Source organism: Anastrepha ludens, chromosome 3 (genome assembly GCF_028408465.1).
Source record: "Anastrepha ludens isolate Willacy chromosome 3, idAnaLude1.1, whole genome shotgun sequence".
NCBI lineage: Eukaryota > Metazoa > Arthropoda > Insecta > Diptera > Tephritidae > Anastrepha > Anastrepha ludens.
In genome coordinates this window covers 78890871-78908475 of record NC_071499.1, presented here as the reverse complement: position 1 = coordinate 78908475, position 17605 = coordinate 78890871, and the positions used below count along the sequence as shown (strand labels likewise).

Sequence of the window (17605 nt, the reverse complement as noted above, 5' to 3'; positions counted from 1 at the left end):
GCGTTATCGCTATTCTCATCTCGTCATGGTCGGGTAACGGAACGACAATTCCGTCGTCAACGATTGGGGTATCGGGATCTTCACATTCTCTATGACATGCGCAGCTGTCACCGTTTAACAGGTTCGAGAAGTGTTCCCTCCATAATTTAAGATTGCTCTGTACGTCAGTCACCAGATCGCCGTCTTTGTTCTTACAGGACAACGCCCCGGTCTTAAAACCTTCTGTAAGCCGCCGAACTTTCTGGTAGAATTTTCGGGCGTTGTTCCTATTGGCCAGCATCTCAAGCTCCTCGCACTCACGTATTTCGGCCTCTCGTTTCTTCTGTCGGATAATACGACTCTCTTCCTTTTTCAGCTCTCTGTAGCGATCCCACATGGCTCGCGTTGCGCCCGATCGCAGCGTGGCTCTATAGGCGGCATCTTTTCTTTCGGCGGCAGCATGACATTCCTCGTCGTACCAATTGTTTTTTCGGGCTCGCCGGAATCCGATTTCTTCGTCGGCGGCGGTACGTAGGGAACGAGAAATGTTGCTCCATTGCTCGCGCATGCCGGTGTGTTGGGCAGTGCTCTCCGAGAGCAGGAGTGAGAGTCGAGTGGCGAATCTTCTTGCTGTCTGTTGTGATTGCAGCTTTTCGATGTCGAACATTCTTTGCGTAGGTAGATGTACGTTTTTTGCTGCACAGAGGCGTGTGCGCAGTTTGGCTGCAACAAGGTAATGATCCGAGTCGATGTTGGCTCCTCGGATCGTACGTACATCTAATACACTAGAAGCGTGTGTTCCATCTATCACAACATGATCGATCTGGTTTCGCGTTTTTCGATCAGGAGACAGCCAGGTAGCTTGGTGTATCTTTTTATGCTGGAATCTGGTGCTGCAGACTACCATATTTCGGGCCCCGGCGAAGTCGATCAGCCTCTGTCCGTTACCGGATGTTTCGTTGTGCAGGCTGAATTTTCCGACTGTGGGACCAAAAATTCCCTCCTTGCCCACCCTGGCGTTGAAGTCGCCAAGCACGATTTTAATGTCGTGGCGGGGGCAGCGCTCATAGGAACGTTCCAACCGCTCATAGAAAGAATCCTTGGTCGCATCGTCCTTCTCTTCCGTCGGGGCGTGGGCGCAAATTAGCGAGATGTTAAAAAATCGCGCTTTGATGCGGATTATTGCGAGACGCTCGTCCACCGGAGTGAACGACAGTACTTGGCGACGAAGTCTCTCTCCCACAACAAATCCGACACCGAATTTGCGCTCCTTTACATGGCAGCTGTAGTAGACGTCGCAAGGTCCTATGTTTTTCTTACCTTGCCCCGTCCATCGCATCTCTTGGATGGCAGTGATGTCAGCCTTTACTCTCACGAGGACATCAACCAGCCGGGCAGAGGCACCTTCCCCATTAAGGGACCGGACATTCCAGGTGCATGCCCTCAAATCGTATTCCTTATTTCGTTTGCAGGGGTCGTCATCAGTGTTGGAAGTTCTCATCCGAGGCTTTGTTGCTGTTTTCATTGGGGGGGCTTTTTAAGTGGCGGGTCCCAAGCCCAGCGCACAACCAGCTATGCTGGGGTGCTTCGCCTTCTCACTTTAGCTCACTCCCGGACGGGTGTTCGGAAGCTAACCAGAGGATACGTGGGCTAATCCCGGACGTTGTGAGCTGCTTGGACCATATGTAGAAGAATCGTCCTGGCCACTCCCAAGTGAATGGCGATCAGTAACTTTCCCCACTTGCGTGGCCTTCTACACATGGAACCATCCTCCTGTGCTTCTACACATGGAACCATCCTCCACTCTGCTTTCCTGCAGTGGGTGAAATCGGATTTATGCGGAAGGCGTTGCGTCGTTACAGTTGACGGTATATCCTCTGAAACATTCATTGGGCCCCCTACTCTTTGTGTTATTTATCAACTGCATTAGCAATTGCCTCTCATTCACTCATTTTTTGTGATATGCTGGAGACTTAGAAATATTTTCAGTTATAAATAACACAACACATGTATTATATGTACATCTACATAGGCTTCAAGCAGAAGTGGACAAATTTGTTATGTGGTGTCACAAATAACGAAATACTTTAAATATTAAAAAATGCTATGCCACCCTTTACAAAATTCTTAATATGCTTTATACTTCTTATATAATATCTAATTTTATACTTGAATTTATTTATTTCATAGTCACATTGATTTCATTATATCAAAATCATATTGTCTTAAGATTTCTAGTATCCTCCTCTGTAATCCCGTAATAATAAGGCATTCTTTATAAAGTAATTCCTGTTTTGGGTATTTATCATTTTCGCAGCCCAGCTGTTTACGTTTATAGATTTGACATTTTCTTTTATTCATTGTTTACTGTTTCTTCTGCCCCTTGTGCATCTATTATAATTTGTGTGCCCTCTATTTTTAATTTAAACAAATTTCCTGTTTTATTTAATTACAAAATTTTTGTAACTATTCCCGGGGAATACTACAGAAATGTTAAAGTGCCTCATGCATTTACTTTTACTGGTTGTCAGCGCATGTTTTGTGTTACAAGGTACTGCGAAGTCTGATTCCGTCATAAAGTCCCGTGATAGTTTACTTGTGGAGCATCCATGCCCAAATTTAAAACGCCATGAAATCGAGTCTCATCTGTCAACTAAGACACCGTATCGTGTAGTGGCTAACTTGGACGATAAACCCCTCACCTATTCAGGTAAGAACTCTTAGGAAAATGCGCTTAGCAGTAATGCTGAAAAGGTAAAAACAATTCCAACGACTTGGAAAATTCGTTCGGGTGTACCGGCTCATAATGCTGTTACGAAGACAGCTGCATAATAAAAGTGTAATTAACTTTTGTGTCTACCTACTTTTTTTTATATCAAATAGGATGCCGCGCTACTCGTATTTGGACCATTATACGTCATGGGACGCGAAATCCCAGCAAAGAGCACATTGAGGAAGCCAAGCTAAAACTCGTACGATTGAAGGAACAAATTCTTAAGAATGCTCAAACTAAGTTATGTCCCGAAGAACTGATTCGTTTGCGAAATTGGCAATTCAATGTCAGCAGCGAAGAAGAGAAATATCTTACTGCAGAAGGCGAGGACGAACTAATCGAATTGGCAGAGCGTATGCAGAATCGTTTCCCGGATTTATTGTTTGACCAATATCATCCCGATTTCTATTACTTCAAATACACAAAAACCCAGCGCACATTAAAGAGCGCACAGAGTTTTACTAGTGGTCTTTTCGGACGACATCGTATCGGAGCTGTTGAATATCCGGAAGCATTGCATAAAGATCCAGTATTAAGGGTGAGTGAAAAATGAGTTAACATTTGATATATTGAACCAAAGTATTATTTTATATTAATTTTTAAATATACATATGTTTATTTTATATTTGTTCTATGCAATTTTGTTGCCGAGTTCCATCTTGTTTTAATAAGTTTAGTTACCATATTCGTGTAAAATCAAGAATGATATATTTGAAGATTTGGCATCCAAAACAAAATTGTGCGAGTAACTTTGGCAGCTTGTATGTCATAGGAAACTTCACAGTCCAATTGTGACCGCTTATTTCACATATTCAATATGCTATTAAAATCAGTTGTACAGACGACAAAAAAGTAACATAGGGAATGGCTGCGTTACTTCTAATATCAGTAACACAAACCCAGTTTTTGCCGACCTCTTTTGTAAACAAATCGCTGCCATACCCCTTATTACGTTGTCAAGACCGATTAACGATTTGAAGTTGGTCACACTTTAGCATTCTGTACATGGTGTGTATAATTAGAGAGCTATTATTCATGGTCGATAACACACAAATTGTAATAGTTGTAAAAAACTAGGAATTTTTTACAGCTAGGTTCGTTAACAGCAAAAAATTACCCATCACTCAAAAATTGAGCGAGCAAAGTGACAGGTGTTGTTCTCTCGGCAGTCGGTTCGACGTAACCAGGAACGACCAGGATTTATATCCCGTTTCCACGACAGTCGGTTCTACGTTACCGAAACGACCCGGATTTCTAACCGGCCAATGACTGTCACTCCAGCAGCATTCCCCGTATGTAGGTAGGGGGAATGTTTATGCTGCTACAACAACAACAGGAGTTATATCCGGCCAAGAATTGTCACTGAATCAGCATTCCTTATATTTGTATGGGGAATGTTTTTGCTGATACAACAACAACAAGAGAAATATTAGCCAGCGAAAATTATCTATCATGAACATATGTACATACATATATGACCTTCATCATATGCCTGAACCTTTTGTAAACAAACAATTTTTTTTTGTTTTTACAGTGATGGCAAGTTTTCCGTTCGTAAACATTTTTTCTTTTTTTTCTCTTTGAGAGTAAATTTCGCTGGCGCTCTTGATTTTTATTGGCGGTTAGTGATCGGGCGATTTTGTTATCGATAGTTGTGCTATGGAATGCTCTTTTTTTTATTGTGAATAAATTTCCCTTTGAGTCGGGTATTTTGTTTTTTATAAAGGCAAGTAGTGGCAAGTCTACCAGCTGTGGGACATATTGGCGAACATTGCAGTCAAGGCAATTAAGACGCGAACTGCCCGACAAAGCGAAGCAACCAATAAAGCTGTGTAAAACGTCAAATTCGGGAAAGAATTGGAAGAATGCTGCGTATTTTTCAGTCTAACGTGGTTTTCAATTAAGAATAAAAAGTGTTCATAATTAAATAGAACAAACGCATTTAAGTTGTACAGTGAATATAAGATGCGCAAAAAGTGATGTGAAACAACGCAAAGCAAGAAAGAATTGCTTAGGGTCTGATAAATTTCCAACCAAAAGAAAAAAATTCGGTTGTGTTAGCTGTTACGGCGTATCGGGCTCTAGGCCTGGTCTGTGAGCAACGAAAAGAGGGCTTGTGAACGACGTAGAAGAGTCCTGTATGATAGGCCGACAAATTCGAGAATTTATTGACGCAACTAAATCCCAATATAATACATACATATTTATGGCAAACAGAATTGGGACAGGAGGTTATTAGGAGTGAAACGCATTAATCTTAAGTAAAATCGGATCAAAGTCGGTCAGGGTCATTAAAAAACGACTTTTTAACTGGTATTATTTGTGTTAGTAAAATACATAAAGAAGTGTATTAGGATTATTTTTTGGTCTTAACCGCGTAAATGGATAGTGCAAGAAATTATGGACGTCTCGCTACCTCCTTCGTTATTGGAAGTGGCAGCAGTATAAGCGTTTGTGCCGGTGCCATGAGCCCAAGTAGCCGCAAGACATCAATGTCCGATAGCCAACAAATGTTAACCATGCTGCAGCAGTTGGCCAATGGATCCTTTGGCATTATAATGCCGGATAAGCATTGCCCACTCTGCTTTCAAGCTAAACGACATCAGGAAAAAATTGAGGGAATAAAGTGCAAACCAGTTGCTTGGCGCATAAGAGAGCGAATGAAAACTGCTAGTGTGGTGTTAGTGCTGTGCCTTAATATAGGCGTTGATCCACCCGACGTCGTCAAAATACAACCATGTGCACGCTTGGAATGTTGGGTCGATCCTTCATCCGTATCGGCACCAAAAGCAATGGAATTGATTGGCAGTAATCTACAAATGCAATATGAACGTTGGCAACCACGCGCGCGCTACAAGAAATGCCACGATCCCACAGCTGAGGATGTAAAGAAGCTGTGTACCTCACTGCGTCGTAATGCGAAGGGTGAGCGCATCCTCTTCCACTACAATGGACACGGTGTTCCTAAGCCTACAGCAAATGGAGAAATTTGGGTATTCAACAAAACATTCACACAATATATACCTTTAAGCATTTTCGAACTACAAAGCTGGATGGGTGCACCGTCGATATATGTATACGATTGCTCAAACGCTGGTATAATTATAAATTCGTTCCAGCAATTTGCAGAGCAGCATGAAAGAGATTTAGAAAAGTCGGGTCAACGCATAGGATCTGCACAACCACCATCCATATTGACACCACTGGTGAGCTATAAAAATTGCATACATTTGGCCGCCTGCTCTGTGAATGAGATCTTGCCAATGAATGCCAACCTGCCTGCAGATTTATTTACTTCCTGTCTAACTACGCCCATAAATATTGCTCTTAAGTGGTACACAATGCAAGAGAAATTCGAGTTGGTCCCGCTCATACAAAGTGAACAAGTCGATAAGATACCAGGGAAAGTGAATGATCGCCGAACAATGATGGGGGAGTTAAATTGGATTTTTACTGCTATCACTGATACTATTGCATGGAATACTTTACCGCGCGATCTCTTTCAGCGTTTGTTCCGACAGGATTTGCTCGTTGCTAGTCTCTTTCGCAATTTTCTACTCGCGGAGCGTATATTACGTTCTCATGATTGCACGCCTGTATCGCATCCAGCATTGCCACCATGCTTCCGTCACCACATGTGGTCCGCTTGGGATTTAGTTGTTGACTACGCGTTGCAGCAGCTGCCCGAAATACTGGAAAAAGGTGCACCCTATCGCCAGCTACCATTCTTTGAGCAACAATTAACCGCTTTCCAAGTTTGGTTGGATCGCGAATCTGAATCGCGTTCACCACCTGAGCAGCTGCCTATTGTATTACAAGTGTTGCTATCCCAAGTGCACCGATTGCGAGCTTTGGAACTACTAGCCCGTTTTCTAGACCTTGGGGCTTGGGCGGTTAATTTGGCGCTTGGTGTGGGCATCTTTCCCTACGTACTTAAATTGCTGCAAAGCTCCGCGAAAGAGTTGCGCCCGGTGCTCGTTTTTATATGGGCCAAAATACTGGCTGTCGATCCAAATTGTCAGGTGGATTTAGTAAAGGAGCATAAGTACTTTCTATCTGTACTGCAGGACACAACCGTGGCCAAGGAATATCGCACGCTTTCTGCATTTGTGTTAGCTTGCATTGTTAATGATTTTTTGTTGGGGAAAACAAGCGCTTTGCAAGGCTCTTTAGTGTCGATATGTTTGGAGCAGCTGAATGATGAAAGCTGGCTTTTGAGGCAATGGCTGGCAATATGCTTAGGTAATGATAAAATAAATTGTTTGTGAAATCTTGCTTAACATTTAGTACTATCAGAAATTCGTACTAATCGTACTTGCGCGAAAAAAAATTCTACTTCCGCAAGTATAATTTGTTATGAATTTAAGTATGAGTTGTAATAATTCTATCCCAAAGGTTTTGCAAGTTTAGTAAAATTAAGGTAAGAAACCTATTCTCACATTTATCTCATTGTTCTTACCTTTTGCTCTTAGGAATGCTTTGGCAAAATTTCGAAAAAGCTCGGTGGTCTGGTGTCCGCGATTTGGCGCACGAAAAACTGTATCCTCTACTTAAGGATCCAATACCAGAAGTTCGAGCGGCGGCAGTTTTCGCATTGGGCACATTTATTAGTTCAGTTACGGATCGAGAGGAGCACGCCAATAACATTGATCGCATAATTGCTATTACACTCTTGGATACCGTGGGAGAGGATATGTCACCTTTGGTACGCTTGGAGTTGGCCGCAGCGCTCCAATGGATGGTGTTGCTATTTGAGTCCCAGTTCGTGACGGTTTACATGCAAGAGCAAATGAACAGCTCGAACCCCAATTTGGCGCTAGCTACGACATCAGTTAGCGGTAGTGAACGTAGCGCAAGTGTTAGCCATGGTATGGCAGGCGCGCCCAGTCCAGCGATCGTGCATCACTCTACACACAGCTTGGAACGTCATGTTTCAATGCGGCGAGGCGCAAGCTCAAGTTCAATATCAAATATGGTATCAACCTCTATACCATTCCAATCGATATTTCTACGATTGTGGCAGGGCATTTACAATCTAGGTCATGATCCGTTCCCAGAGGTGGCGGAGACAGCGCAAAAGATAATCGCTTACGTGCGTGATAAGTCAGTCGATTTGATTACCGCCAAAGAAGCCACAAGCGACAAGTGCAATTCGAGTGTCAGTTTGCCCCCGAGTCCGTCAACTCGCGGCAACTTTCTGGGCGGTGAGTCACCACCGGTAGGAGGCGGCGTGCAAATAGGGCATCAAAACAGCAGCAACTGGGCGACCAAACTGCGCAACAACAAGCTTTTAACTACAAATGTGATGAACAGCAGCGACCATCAGTCTATTTTACAACGGAAACTACGTACAACGTCGATGGGCGATGAGACGGATAGTTGTGGGCCGCTGAACGGCAGTCGTAGCGCAGTCTTGATGAGTTCCGGTCTTGCAGTGGGAGCAAGTGCAGGGTTGAACATGAATACTGGTGGCAGCAGTGGCGGTGGTGATGGTTCACATTCAGCTCGTAGCAGTACAAGCGAGAACAACTACGAGACGAAATCAGCTCCGCTTAAGCCAATCCTACAAACTGAGTTCATATCATGGGCTAATTCGTACTTTATGCGACCTGGAAAGAATCGCTATGCCTCCGCCGAGGGTACAGAAGGACAGCAGGTATTTCCCGCAGATACAAATTCACCAGAATTACGCTCGCGACATTTTCGTTTTCATCGCAATGAACTAATAAGACGGCAGTCGAAGGAGCAACATATGCGTGGAAACCGTATAGATACACAGACATGCATGCTGAAGACACAACACACGCCCGCCATTGTCAAATTGCTGCCATTTGAAACGCAACTCGCCGTCGCCTATAGAGAAAAAGTGCTAGTCTATGATTGGGTTAGAAATATGGTGCGTTCCTATGTGCCACAGGCGAGCAGCAGTGCCGTAGCGCGTAATTACATCGGCGAAACCAGTGGTTCATCGTCGTCGCCATCAGCACATATGCAACATCATCAGCAACAGTACCTACAGCAACAGCAACAAAGTTTGACTTCACGAGTTAGTGCCATTGAGTTTCTGAATGCGCATGATATAGGCTTGATACTGGCAGGTCATGAGGATGGTGTTGTGCGCGTTTGGCAACCAGGTGTCGAGGATCAGACTGAATCGCAGCTTATCACTGCATTTGAGGGTCTCCCAGCTATGAACGCCGCTTATACTAGTTCCTACGGTGGCAGTGGTAGTGGTACTGGCTCCGGATCGTCTTCGTTGAAGCATCGTCGCGACTTGATGCGGACCGGTATAGTCACCGCTTGGCAGCAATGGCGTCAGCATCTAGTTGTGGGCGGTGGCGTTTCGCGGTATTTACGCATATGGGACGTAGAGCGAGAACTGAAATACTGTGACATGCCGATTGGCAGTGAGACGAGCGTGCGGGTATTAGCGCCATTCTCTTACAATCTGAACAGCAGTATCGTTGTGGCAGGTTGTGGTGATGGTAGTGTGCGTCTGTTTGACAAACGCCTGCCACCACAAGAGGCGCGTATCTGCGTCTTTCGCGAACATATTGGTGCCATATTATCCGCATTCCTAAAGGAAAACCAACCTATGCTGGTCACCGGGTGTACACAGGGTCGTGTGCGTGTCTTCGATTTGCGTCAAGCAGCTGTGGTCTCCAGCTGGGAGGCGGGCTCCGATGTGGCTGTAATCGCCAGCCACCCATCGGCCGATCTAGTGGCGTGCGGTAGTGCGCAGGGAATTGCAATATATCAAGAAAATGGACGAGCATTGAATACGTTGCGTGGCACCGAAGGCTTTATGGGGACAAAAATCGGTTATCCGACTTGCTTGTCGTTCCACCCATATAAGGCCGCCTTGGCGGTGGGTTGTGTCGATAACACGGTCGTTGTATATGAACCTGCAGCAGGTATTTAAAAAAATGTGAAAATTAATATGTGACTATCAGGCCTGTTCTGAATGCCCACTCGATTTGAAAAGTAAAGCGATACACATTCTGACTCGTTTCCGTTTCGTGGTGGTGTTCTCAATTCCGGGTGATATCGAGAAGTACGAAATCGTTTTCATTTAGATTTGATAATCAGCTGGTTTCAGTAATGTTTTCGTTACTGGATGCCATTAGTCGCAGATTATTTGTAAAAACTAGAAAAAAGGAAAAGATTGTCACATATTTTCATGAAAAACACCAACGTAAAAAAATTTTTTGTATGACTAATATATTTATTATGACTAAAACTCAAATAAAACTGTGAATAAAAGTTACGAACCTAAAAATGTTTGTTCGAAAATGATTTGTAAGCATGGCAATATGAAAGCTTTCGATGAGTAATGGTCAGATCTAGAAAATGTTCAGATCTAGAACATGTTTTCATTTCGATTGTTTATGCTTTTTTTCCTGCAAGAGGTTTATTAAACTTATTGACTAGATATGAGCGCAATTAGGACTAAAATGTCATCTTAAAATTATTTAGATTAAAACTTATATTACATATTTCGTGTAATTTACCAAGTATTTTGTAATTACTTGTAAGCAAGAACACCGACTAATTTCGACCCCGAAAATTCTAGAACAGAACAGACCTGAATATTATGAATAAATACAACTAGATTTTTTATTTTTGATTTTTTTTTTAAATTCTTACATAGTCTTTGCATAATTATTTTTATTATTTGTTATTGAAATTTATACTATTTGTTATTGAGCATTCTTTTTTTGTATTTTAGCTTTCCAGATTTTCAATTTTTTATTTTTTTTTTGCATTATTTATTGTATAACATAGTGTAATATTCGTGTTTAATTTTTCTGCGATTTATTAATAATTACCTCTTCTTTCCTTACAGTTTTATAAACTTTGCAAACGCTGGAAGATTGATGTTGATAATAATCCAAAGACATTTGACAATGCTGAACGTTTTCTGAATGAACCCGAAATGATTGACGCCGTCAACTTTATACGTCGTCGCACACAGATCCAAAATATTACAGCCCAAGAGGCGAAACTCATCTATACTATCTGCGGTTTTGAGACAGCTTGGAATCGTCGGAAAGATCCATCAGTATGGTGCAATCTATTTAATCAGGACACAATCAAAGCATTAGAATTTTTCGAAGATCTCGAGTATTATTGGAACGATGGTTATGGTTTTGAAATTACGCATCGCATAGCCTGTGCGGCTATGGAAAATATGTTTGAATATATTGAGTGAGTAGAAGAGTGCACAACATAGTCAAAATTGAGGCATGAATGCGCTATTTTATGACAATCAGGGAGGTGCTACAAAAAAAAAAAAAATTTGTTGGAGTAGCCCACTGCCTCAATTTATTCTGCTTAACAAACCTTATCGTATTTTTCACTACATTTGATAACTAATTTCCTAATTTGTTTTTTCAGTCCGAATTCCAACAAACCAAATGCTACTTTTTACTTTACTCACTCTGGCACCTTGCTCAAAGTTTTGGCTCATCTTGGTCTTTACAAAGACGCAGAACCTTTAACATATCGAGATTTTGGACGTGAACGCGCCTGGCGCACCAGTGTCATTGACACATTTGCAACCAATTTAGCTTTTGTGCTATATGAGTACGTGAGAAATAGACATACAATCTGTCTAATGCAAGCGTGACCCGCAAAATTCAAACTTAGATTTCCGCTGTAAAAAAAAAAATTAAATGCTGCTAAATAGGCATATCCTTTTCAAAATACACGCTGTGCAGTTTCTTAGTTTTGTGAGAAATTTTGGAAAGCATGCGTTCTATTTACAAAATGAGTTCCGTGTATGAAAAACGATTTGAGACAATGTTCCTATGTACACAGTCTAAAAAATCTTCTAGCAAAAATTCGTGGTGTACAGTACCGTTGTAACCCATTCGGAGTCTGATATCTGGATTGCGTGCCCTATTGTACCCACGTCTCGTTTCCAGTAATGATCAGTTTGATGAGTGTTGGGTCGGATTCAGCCTTGGAAATTATGTCTTTGGTAAAATCAATGCTTATTGTGTCAAAGGCTGAATCCCACCATCAACCAACTCATTGGACCTTATCAGTGTGGCTTTAGACCTGGAAATTCCATTATCGACCAGATATTCACAATACGCCAAGTCTTGGAAAATACCCATGAAAGGAGAATCAATACAAACCATCTTTTTGTCGACTTGAAAGCTGCATTCGACAGTACGAAAAGGAGTTATCTGTATGTCACGATGTCTGAATTACGTACCCCCACAAAACTATTAGGGCTTTCAAAATGACGTTGCTCAACATCAGCAGCGCCGTCAGAATTGGGAAGGACATCTCCGAGTCGTTTGATACTGTGGTGTGATTTCTTTAACCTGATGTTGGAAAGGATCGTATGAACTGTAGAACTTAATCGCTCAGGCACAATTTTTTATATGTGCGTACAATTGTTGGCGTATGCTTTAACAAACGCGCTTTTAGTTCTGCCTTTCCAAACTGGATAAAGAGGCAAAGCGAATGGGTCTGGTGGTGAACGAGACAAAACGAAATACGTCTTGTCATTAAACAAACAGTCGTGTATCGGCACCCTCGTCACTGTTGACAGTTACAATTTCGAGGTTGTAAAAGATTTCGTTTATTTATGAACCAGCATTAACACCGATAACAATGTCAGCCTGAAATTCCAACGCAGAATCTCTCTTGCCAACAAGTACTACTTTGAACTAAGTAGGCAATAGATTACTAAAGTTCTCTCTCGACGAACAAAACTAACACTCTATAAGTCTCTCATCATGCTCGTCTTAACGTATGGCGCAGAAGCTTGGACGTTTACAATATCCGATGAAGTGTCTCTTGGAGTGTTTGAGAGAAAGATTCTACGCAAGATTTTTGGACCTATGCACTTTGGCGGCGGCGAATATCGCGGGCGATGGAACGATGAGTGTATGAGCTTTACGACAACATAGACATAGCGCAGCGACTAAATATCCAGCGGCAACGTTGGTTGCATCATGTCGTCCGAATGGATACAAACGCTCCGGCTCTGAAAGTATTCGATACGTTACCAACTGCTGGTAGCAGAGGAGGGACCAGGTGGCGAAGGACTCGGCTTCACTTGGTTGTTGTTGTTGTAGCAGCATAATAATTCCCCATACATATATGGGGAATGCTGCTGAAGTGACAGTCCTTGGCCGGATATAAATCCGGGTCGTTCCGGTAACGTAGAACCGACCGTCGTGGGAACTTGGTATGCCCAACTGGCGCCGGTTAGCACGAGAAAGACTGTCGCGCTTTGTTAAACTCGGTCAAAATCGCGAAAGCGGTTATCGCGACAATTAGGAAGAAGAAGAAAATCAATGCGGCCCTTTTTTGCACGAATTTCAGATCCTATGGGACCAGCAACTCGGCGCAAATCCAAATCATTATTAAGTTCTTTAAGTTCTTAGCCAGCTCTCCGATGGTTAATTTGTAGTTTTTTGATGAAATGGAATGTAGGAATGTTAATCACAACCTAAAAAAAAAACAGAATGCAAATCACAGAGAACATTAACGTTCTCTGCAAATCAGTTGAATTAGAGCGTCACCTGGCGGTTGTTCCGGGAACTTTTTGATCAAGGTGGTATCAAAATAAAAATAAATAATTGGCGCACACACTTCGGTCAGGCGTTTGGCCGAGCTTCTCCTCCCTCAATGATGGTATGCGTCTTGATAATCTTCGACAAACGGAGTTTTAAGGGGGAAGTCTACTGTGAATTTTTCAAAAAATCGATTTTTTTTTTATTAGCTTAAAAAAATACTTTGAACCCTCTTAAATAAGGTACAATATGTGTTACAGCTGGCTAAATTTTTCTTCGTTGAAATTTCGACCTTTTCCCGAAGCGCTCCAAAGCGCGTACCTGCTATACTGAAACTTTAAACGCATTTTTCTCGAAACTAAGTTTTTGTATACGGTGTACACGATATCTCGAGTTCTGATAAATGAATCAGCTTAAAAATTTAATTATATATTCTCTGTAATAGTGTCTCTCGTCTGACATAGGATTTTTTTGATATCGTGTTTTGTTAAATTGTTATAAACAATAGTAACATCAATTTTAGGCAAAAAAAAAAGAAAAACATTTCAAGAATTTTTTTTTCAACGCCAAAATTTTTTATCGACATAATCCTACGTCAGACGAGAGTCAATACTATGTATATGATAACAATATTTTGTTTTTTTGTTTTAGATCACCGAAACGTAAGATTTCATGTACACCGTTTAGGCACCTAAGAAAAGCGGACCTGCGCTTGCAGAAGTGCCACAGCGGCCATTTTGAATATTTTGACTTAAAATTTTTTTTTCAAAAACTTAAATATATAATAAAGATAAGAGTTTAAATAGATTTTATGTACGAGCAATATTTTGTTAGAGATAAAATCCGGAAAATAAGCCTGTTTTTTCCCTTGTCACAGTAGACTTCCCCCTTAAGTCGACTCCGAAGAAGTTTTTATGAGACGTTTTTTGTGATATTGCGTATAATAAATATTACAAGCCCATACAACCTATGCGATGCAGTTTTTTAGAATTGAGTTGGTAAAATAGTTTCCAATTTATGGCGTTCACACTCCTATTAGACAGACTGTATAAACTTTTTAATTAAAAATTGTCAAATTCTTGTTACGCATATCTTTTCTTAAAGTACGAGTTAATAATATTCCGTCTAACTTTCAGGTGCAATAAAGAAAATGGATCGATGGTGTTAACGTTGCATCAGGAACGCCCAATTCGCCTGCCGGGCTGCCCACAAGATCAAGATCTCTGCAGCTTGACGACGCTGAAAAAGCAGTACACCCAAAATGTCTCCAATTGTGATTTAGAAGAATTGTGCCACAATGAACAGCATGTAGAGCCGAATTGAAAACATACAAAAAAGAAAATGATCATAAAATAGACAATCTGTGCAAATCAAGACAGCGAGAATGGAGAGAAACTTTGCTATTGTAAAAAAGCAAACGAACAAAAACTAAATACCACTAATTAAAGAAAGCTTTTATTGCTTGATCAACTGGCGCTACTTTCGAATTGTGACTTAATTGTAAATTAACTGTTGCAAATGTCAAATATCTTGGATTAACAAGTGTGCGAAAATACAGAATAGGAACACAGCGATTTTGCTTATACATACCTTAGGTTGATAACGAAGCTGAATATGAGTATACACACAAACAACTTTACACACATATACATATATAGTTAAAATTGAAAAAATAAAAAAAATTAAAATAAGCTAACATTTATACACACGTATACATACATATTGTTATGCATATGAAGATATCGACGTTGGCTACCGTATATATATATATATATATATATGTAGAGTACTACACGTCAAGGTAGTGCGAATAGGTTAAATCGTGATTTTTAACTTATTTTGAAAAGAAATATCAAAGCAGCTTTATTGTAACCTCATATAAGTTCTTGAATGGTAAAAAATATGTATATTACTTGGTGATTTGTAAATTAAAGTGCGTACACTTTTACATACATATTTTTTTCGCGAGCACTGCAAAATCGCATTCAATGTGATTTGCTTTTTTATATGTACATATATATATATATATATATATATATATATAACTATATATATTTGCTGTATTCTAAAAATGAATACAACCTATCCAGTTTTAACTTATCCATCACCTAAATTAACTTAGTTGCCTATTTACAAATGACATTGTACGACTTCAATATTTTTTTTATTTGAGCTTAAATATTAAGAGTTATGCCTGAAATAGCAAATATACTTACATTGCTGAATTTCCCTGGGGTCTCTGAGACGAACGGAAAAGCGTTTATTTTAATCGAGCGGTATCTTTATACCTATCAGTCTTTGATTGTTACAATGAAGTTGCACACCGGACGAATGGCTATATTTGTAATTATTCATTTTTCTGTATACAATAATGTAAGGTATAATATGAAAACTAGCGTATTCATATAAAAAGTGACGTGCAGTAAATATATATACATATATATATACATATTGCATGCACTTAATAACTTTGTTAAATGCTTATCGTAAGCCAAACGCCGGGAGGCAGATTTTCTTTGAATGTTAAAAGAAACCTAATAATTAAGAATTTCATGAAATTTTATTATTTGGTTTTGTGCTTACGATAGCCATACGTTTACAATTAAAAATATGCAAAAAGTCGCATACACAATTTAGCATATATAAGGACTATAAAGGACTACAGTTACAAGATGAACCAAATGCAGTTCACACAAATAATGGCTGGAAAAATCGAAAATAACTAAAAAAAATTTCCTTATTAATTATTAATTAACTGATAAAACTCACAAAAAATATATATTGTATATTTTGATTTCGATATCGACAAGAGAGTGTTATTTAATATTTAATTTATTGTTATTATTTTTTTTTGTTAACTGGCAAGCGAATTCGCAACTGATAAATTGTAATTTCTTTGCTTTAGTCACAAAAATCCCAATAGACATTCACTTGTGCTGAACAGCAATTGGTTCATAACTGTTTAAAAGCAATTATTGTTTGCGATTTTTTTTTTGTTACAAATGTTCCCAAATCATTGTTTAATTTTAGCGCCGAAATGGGTCTATTACAATATAACGCGTTCGATGAGAAAATATAGTAATTGGATTTCATAAAATGCGCCTTTATTAATTATATAATTATAAATAAAATTCATATTATTACATACTAGTGGTAATTGCTTGCAATATGTAAACTACTTAACTAACTTCTGCGAAAAATAAACTAAGTACCGTAATATTGAAAAAAAATGTATATCTTTTATTAATCCATAAATAAAGTCTCAAAAGTGACGCCTAGATGTAAGTAGTGAATAATTTCTAGACGACACCTTTTTTGTTTTGTGCCATCTTTGACATCTGTCAAGTAAAGAGGGGTACGGGTATGTTCAACAATGCATTATAATGCCCAACATACCATTTCAGAGTGAGCAGTGCGTTCAAAAATGCAAATATGGGAGTACTGCAAATGCAACGCGTTCTTAAACGTCATTTTTGTATCAAAAGTCGTGCATTATTTGCAGCAAAAATTTTCACACTGCCAATAAATACGCTAGTACAATGTCTGACGAAAAGTGGGTTTTCAATTATTTATTTTAGCTTTTAATACAAAAATTGATGAAAAAAACGATATTTAAACTTTATTTTATTTTACTTTTCTTGGTTTTAGTGATTACTTTAGTACATCGGAGATAAAATTACTGCTCAGAATCCGACTGATATTAAACTTTTGACAAGATATGTCCTTTTAAGTTTTAGACGGTTTTTTTCTTAAATTTAATAAAAGACTATCGGTTTTTTCCTCACATACATCGTCCATGACCAAACTTAGTAACAATTCCATTTTACTGCACAGCGCGTTCATAAATGCAACAAATCTATTTGCAATTTTTCAACAAATCTATCAGTTGCATGAATTGTCACATTGACAGTGCTGCCAGCTCTGCAAGTACTGCGCATTATAATGCGTTTCTGAACATAGCCGAGATGTGCAATTTTGCGCGATATAACAACGCGTTAAAATTATTGAAACTTATGAAAAAGGGCCATCTCTAAGAACAACGTATCGCAAAATTCGTGATTTTTTTGGTGGACGTAATCGACTGAATGACGCGATAATTTAAAGTTTGGTGAACAAATTTCAAGAAACTGGTTCTGTGGAGGGTAAAAAAGGACTGGCAGACCAAAAACTGGACATTCTGTTGAGAATATTGCTGTTGTAGCGCAAAGTGTTCAACATTGATATCTCAACGTTCTCGACTGTTTGGCGTACTTTACTTGTAGAGGTGCTTATGGTGGATACCAATTATTTAAATTTTCACATATAATTGTTGAGAGCC

General features: G+C 39.8%; 2 protein-coding genes across 2 annotated transcripts; both read left to right on the top strand.

Moving 5' to 3' along the window:
- Positions 1-2352: 2352 nt before the first annotated feature.
- Positions 2353-16535, top strand: LOC128858250 (multiple inositol polyphosphate phosphatase 1). The gene is made up of 5 exons (XM_054094366.1): positions 2353-2689; positions 2863-3290; positions 10599-10960; positions 11150-11338; positions 14424-16535. The coding sequence occupies exons 1-5, from the start codon at positions 2470-2472 to the stop codon at positions 14608-14610; spliced, it is 1386 nt and encodes a 461-aa protein (XP_053950341.1). The 5' UTR covers positions 2353-2469; the 3' UTR covers positions 14611-16535.
- LOC128858249 (regulatory-associated protein of mTOR) lies at positions 4383-10687 on the top strand. Its single transcript, XM_054094365.1, has 3 exons — positions 4383-6994; positions 7225-9666; positions 10599-10687. Exons 1-3 carry the CDS (start codon positions 5134-5136, stop codon positions 10604-10606), a joined length of 4311 nt encoding a protein of 1436 aa, XP_053950340.1. The 5' UTR covers positions 4383-5133; the 3' UTR covers positions 10607-10687.
- Positions 16536-17605: the final 1070 nt, after the last annotated feature.

Excerpts from the sequence above, each read along its gene's own strand:
- LOC128858250 (XM_054094366.1), top strand. The coding sequence starts at position 2,470 with ATGTTAAAGTGCCTCATGCATTTACTTTTACTGGTTGTCAGCGCATGT. Across the intron at positions 3,291-10,598 it reads ATAAAGATCCAGTATTAAGG|TTTTATAAACTTTGCAAACG; the intron begins GTGAGTGAAAAA and ends CTTTCCTTACAG. Across the intron at positions 11,339-14,423 it reads TTAGCTTTTGTGCTATATGA|GTGCAATAAAGAAAATGGAT; the intron begins GTACGTGAGAAA and ends TCTAACTTTCAG.
- LOC128858249 (XM_054094365.1), top strand. The coding sequence starts at position 5,134 with ATGGATAGTGCAAGAAATTATGGACGTCTCGCTACCTCCTTCGTTATT. Across the intron at positions 6,995-7,224 it reads ATGGCTGGCAATATGCTTAG|GAATGCTTTGGCAAAATTTC; the intron begins GTAATGATAAAA and ends TTTTGCTCTTAG.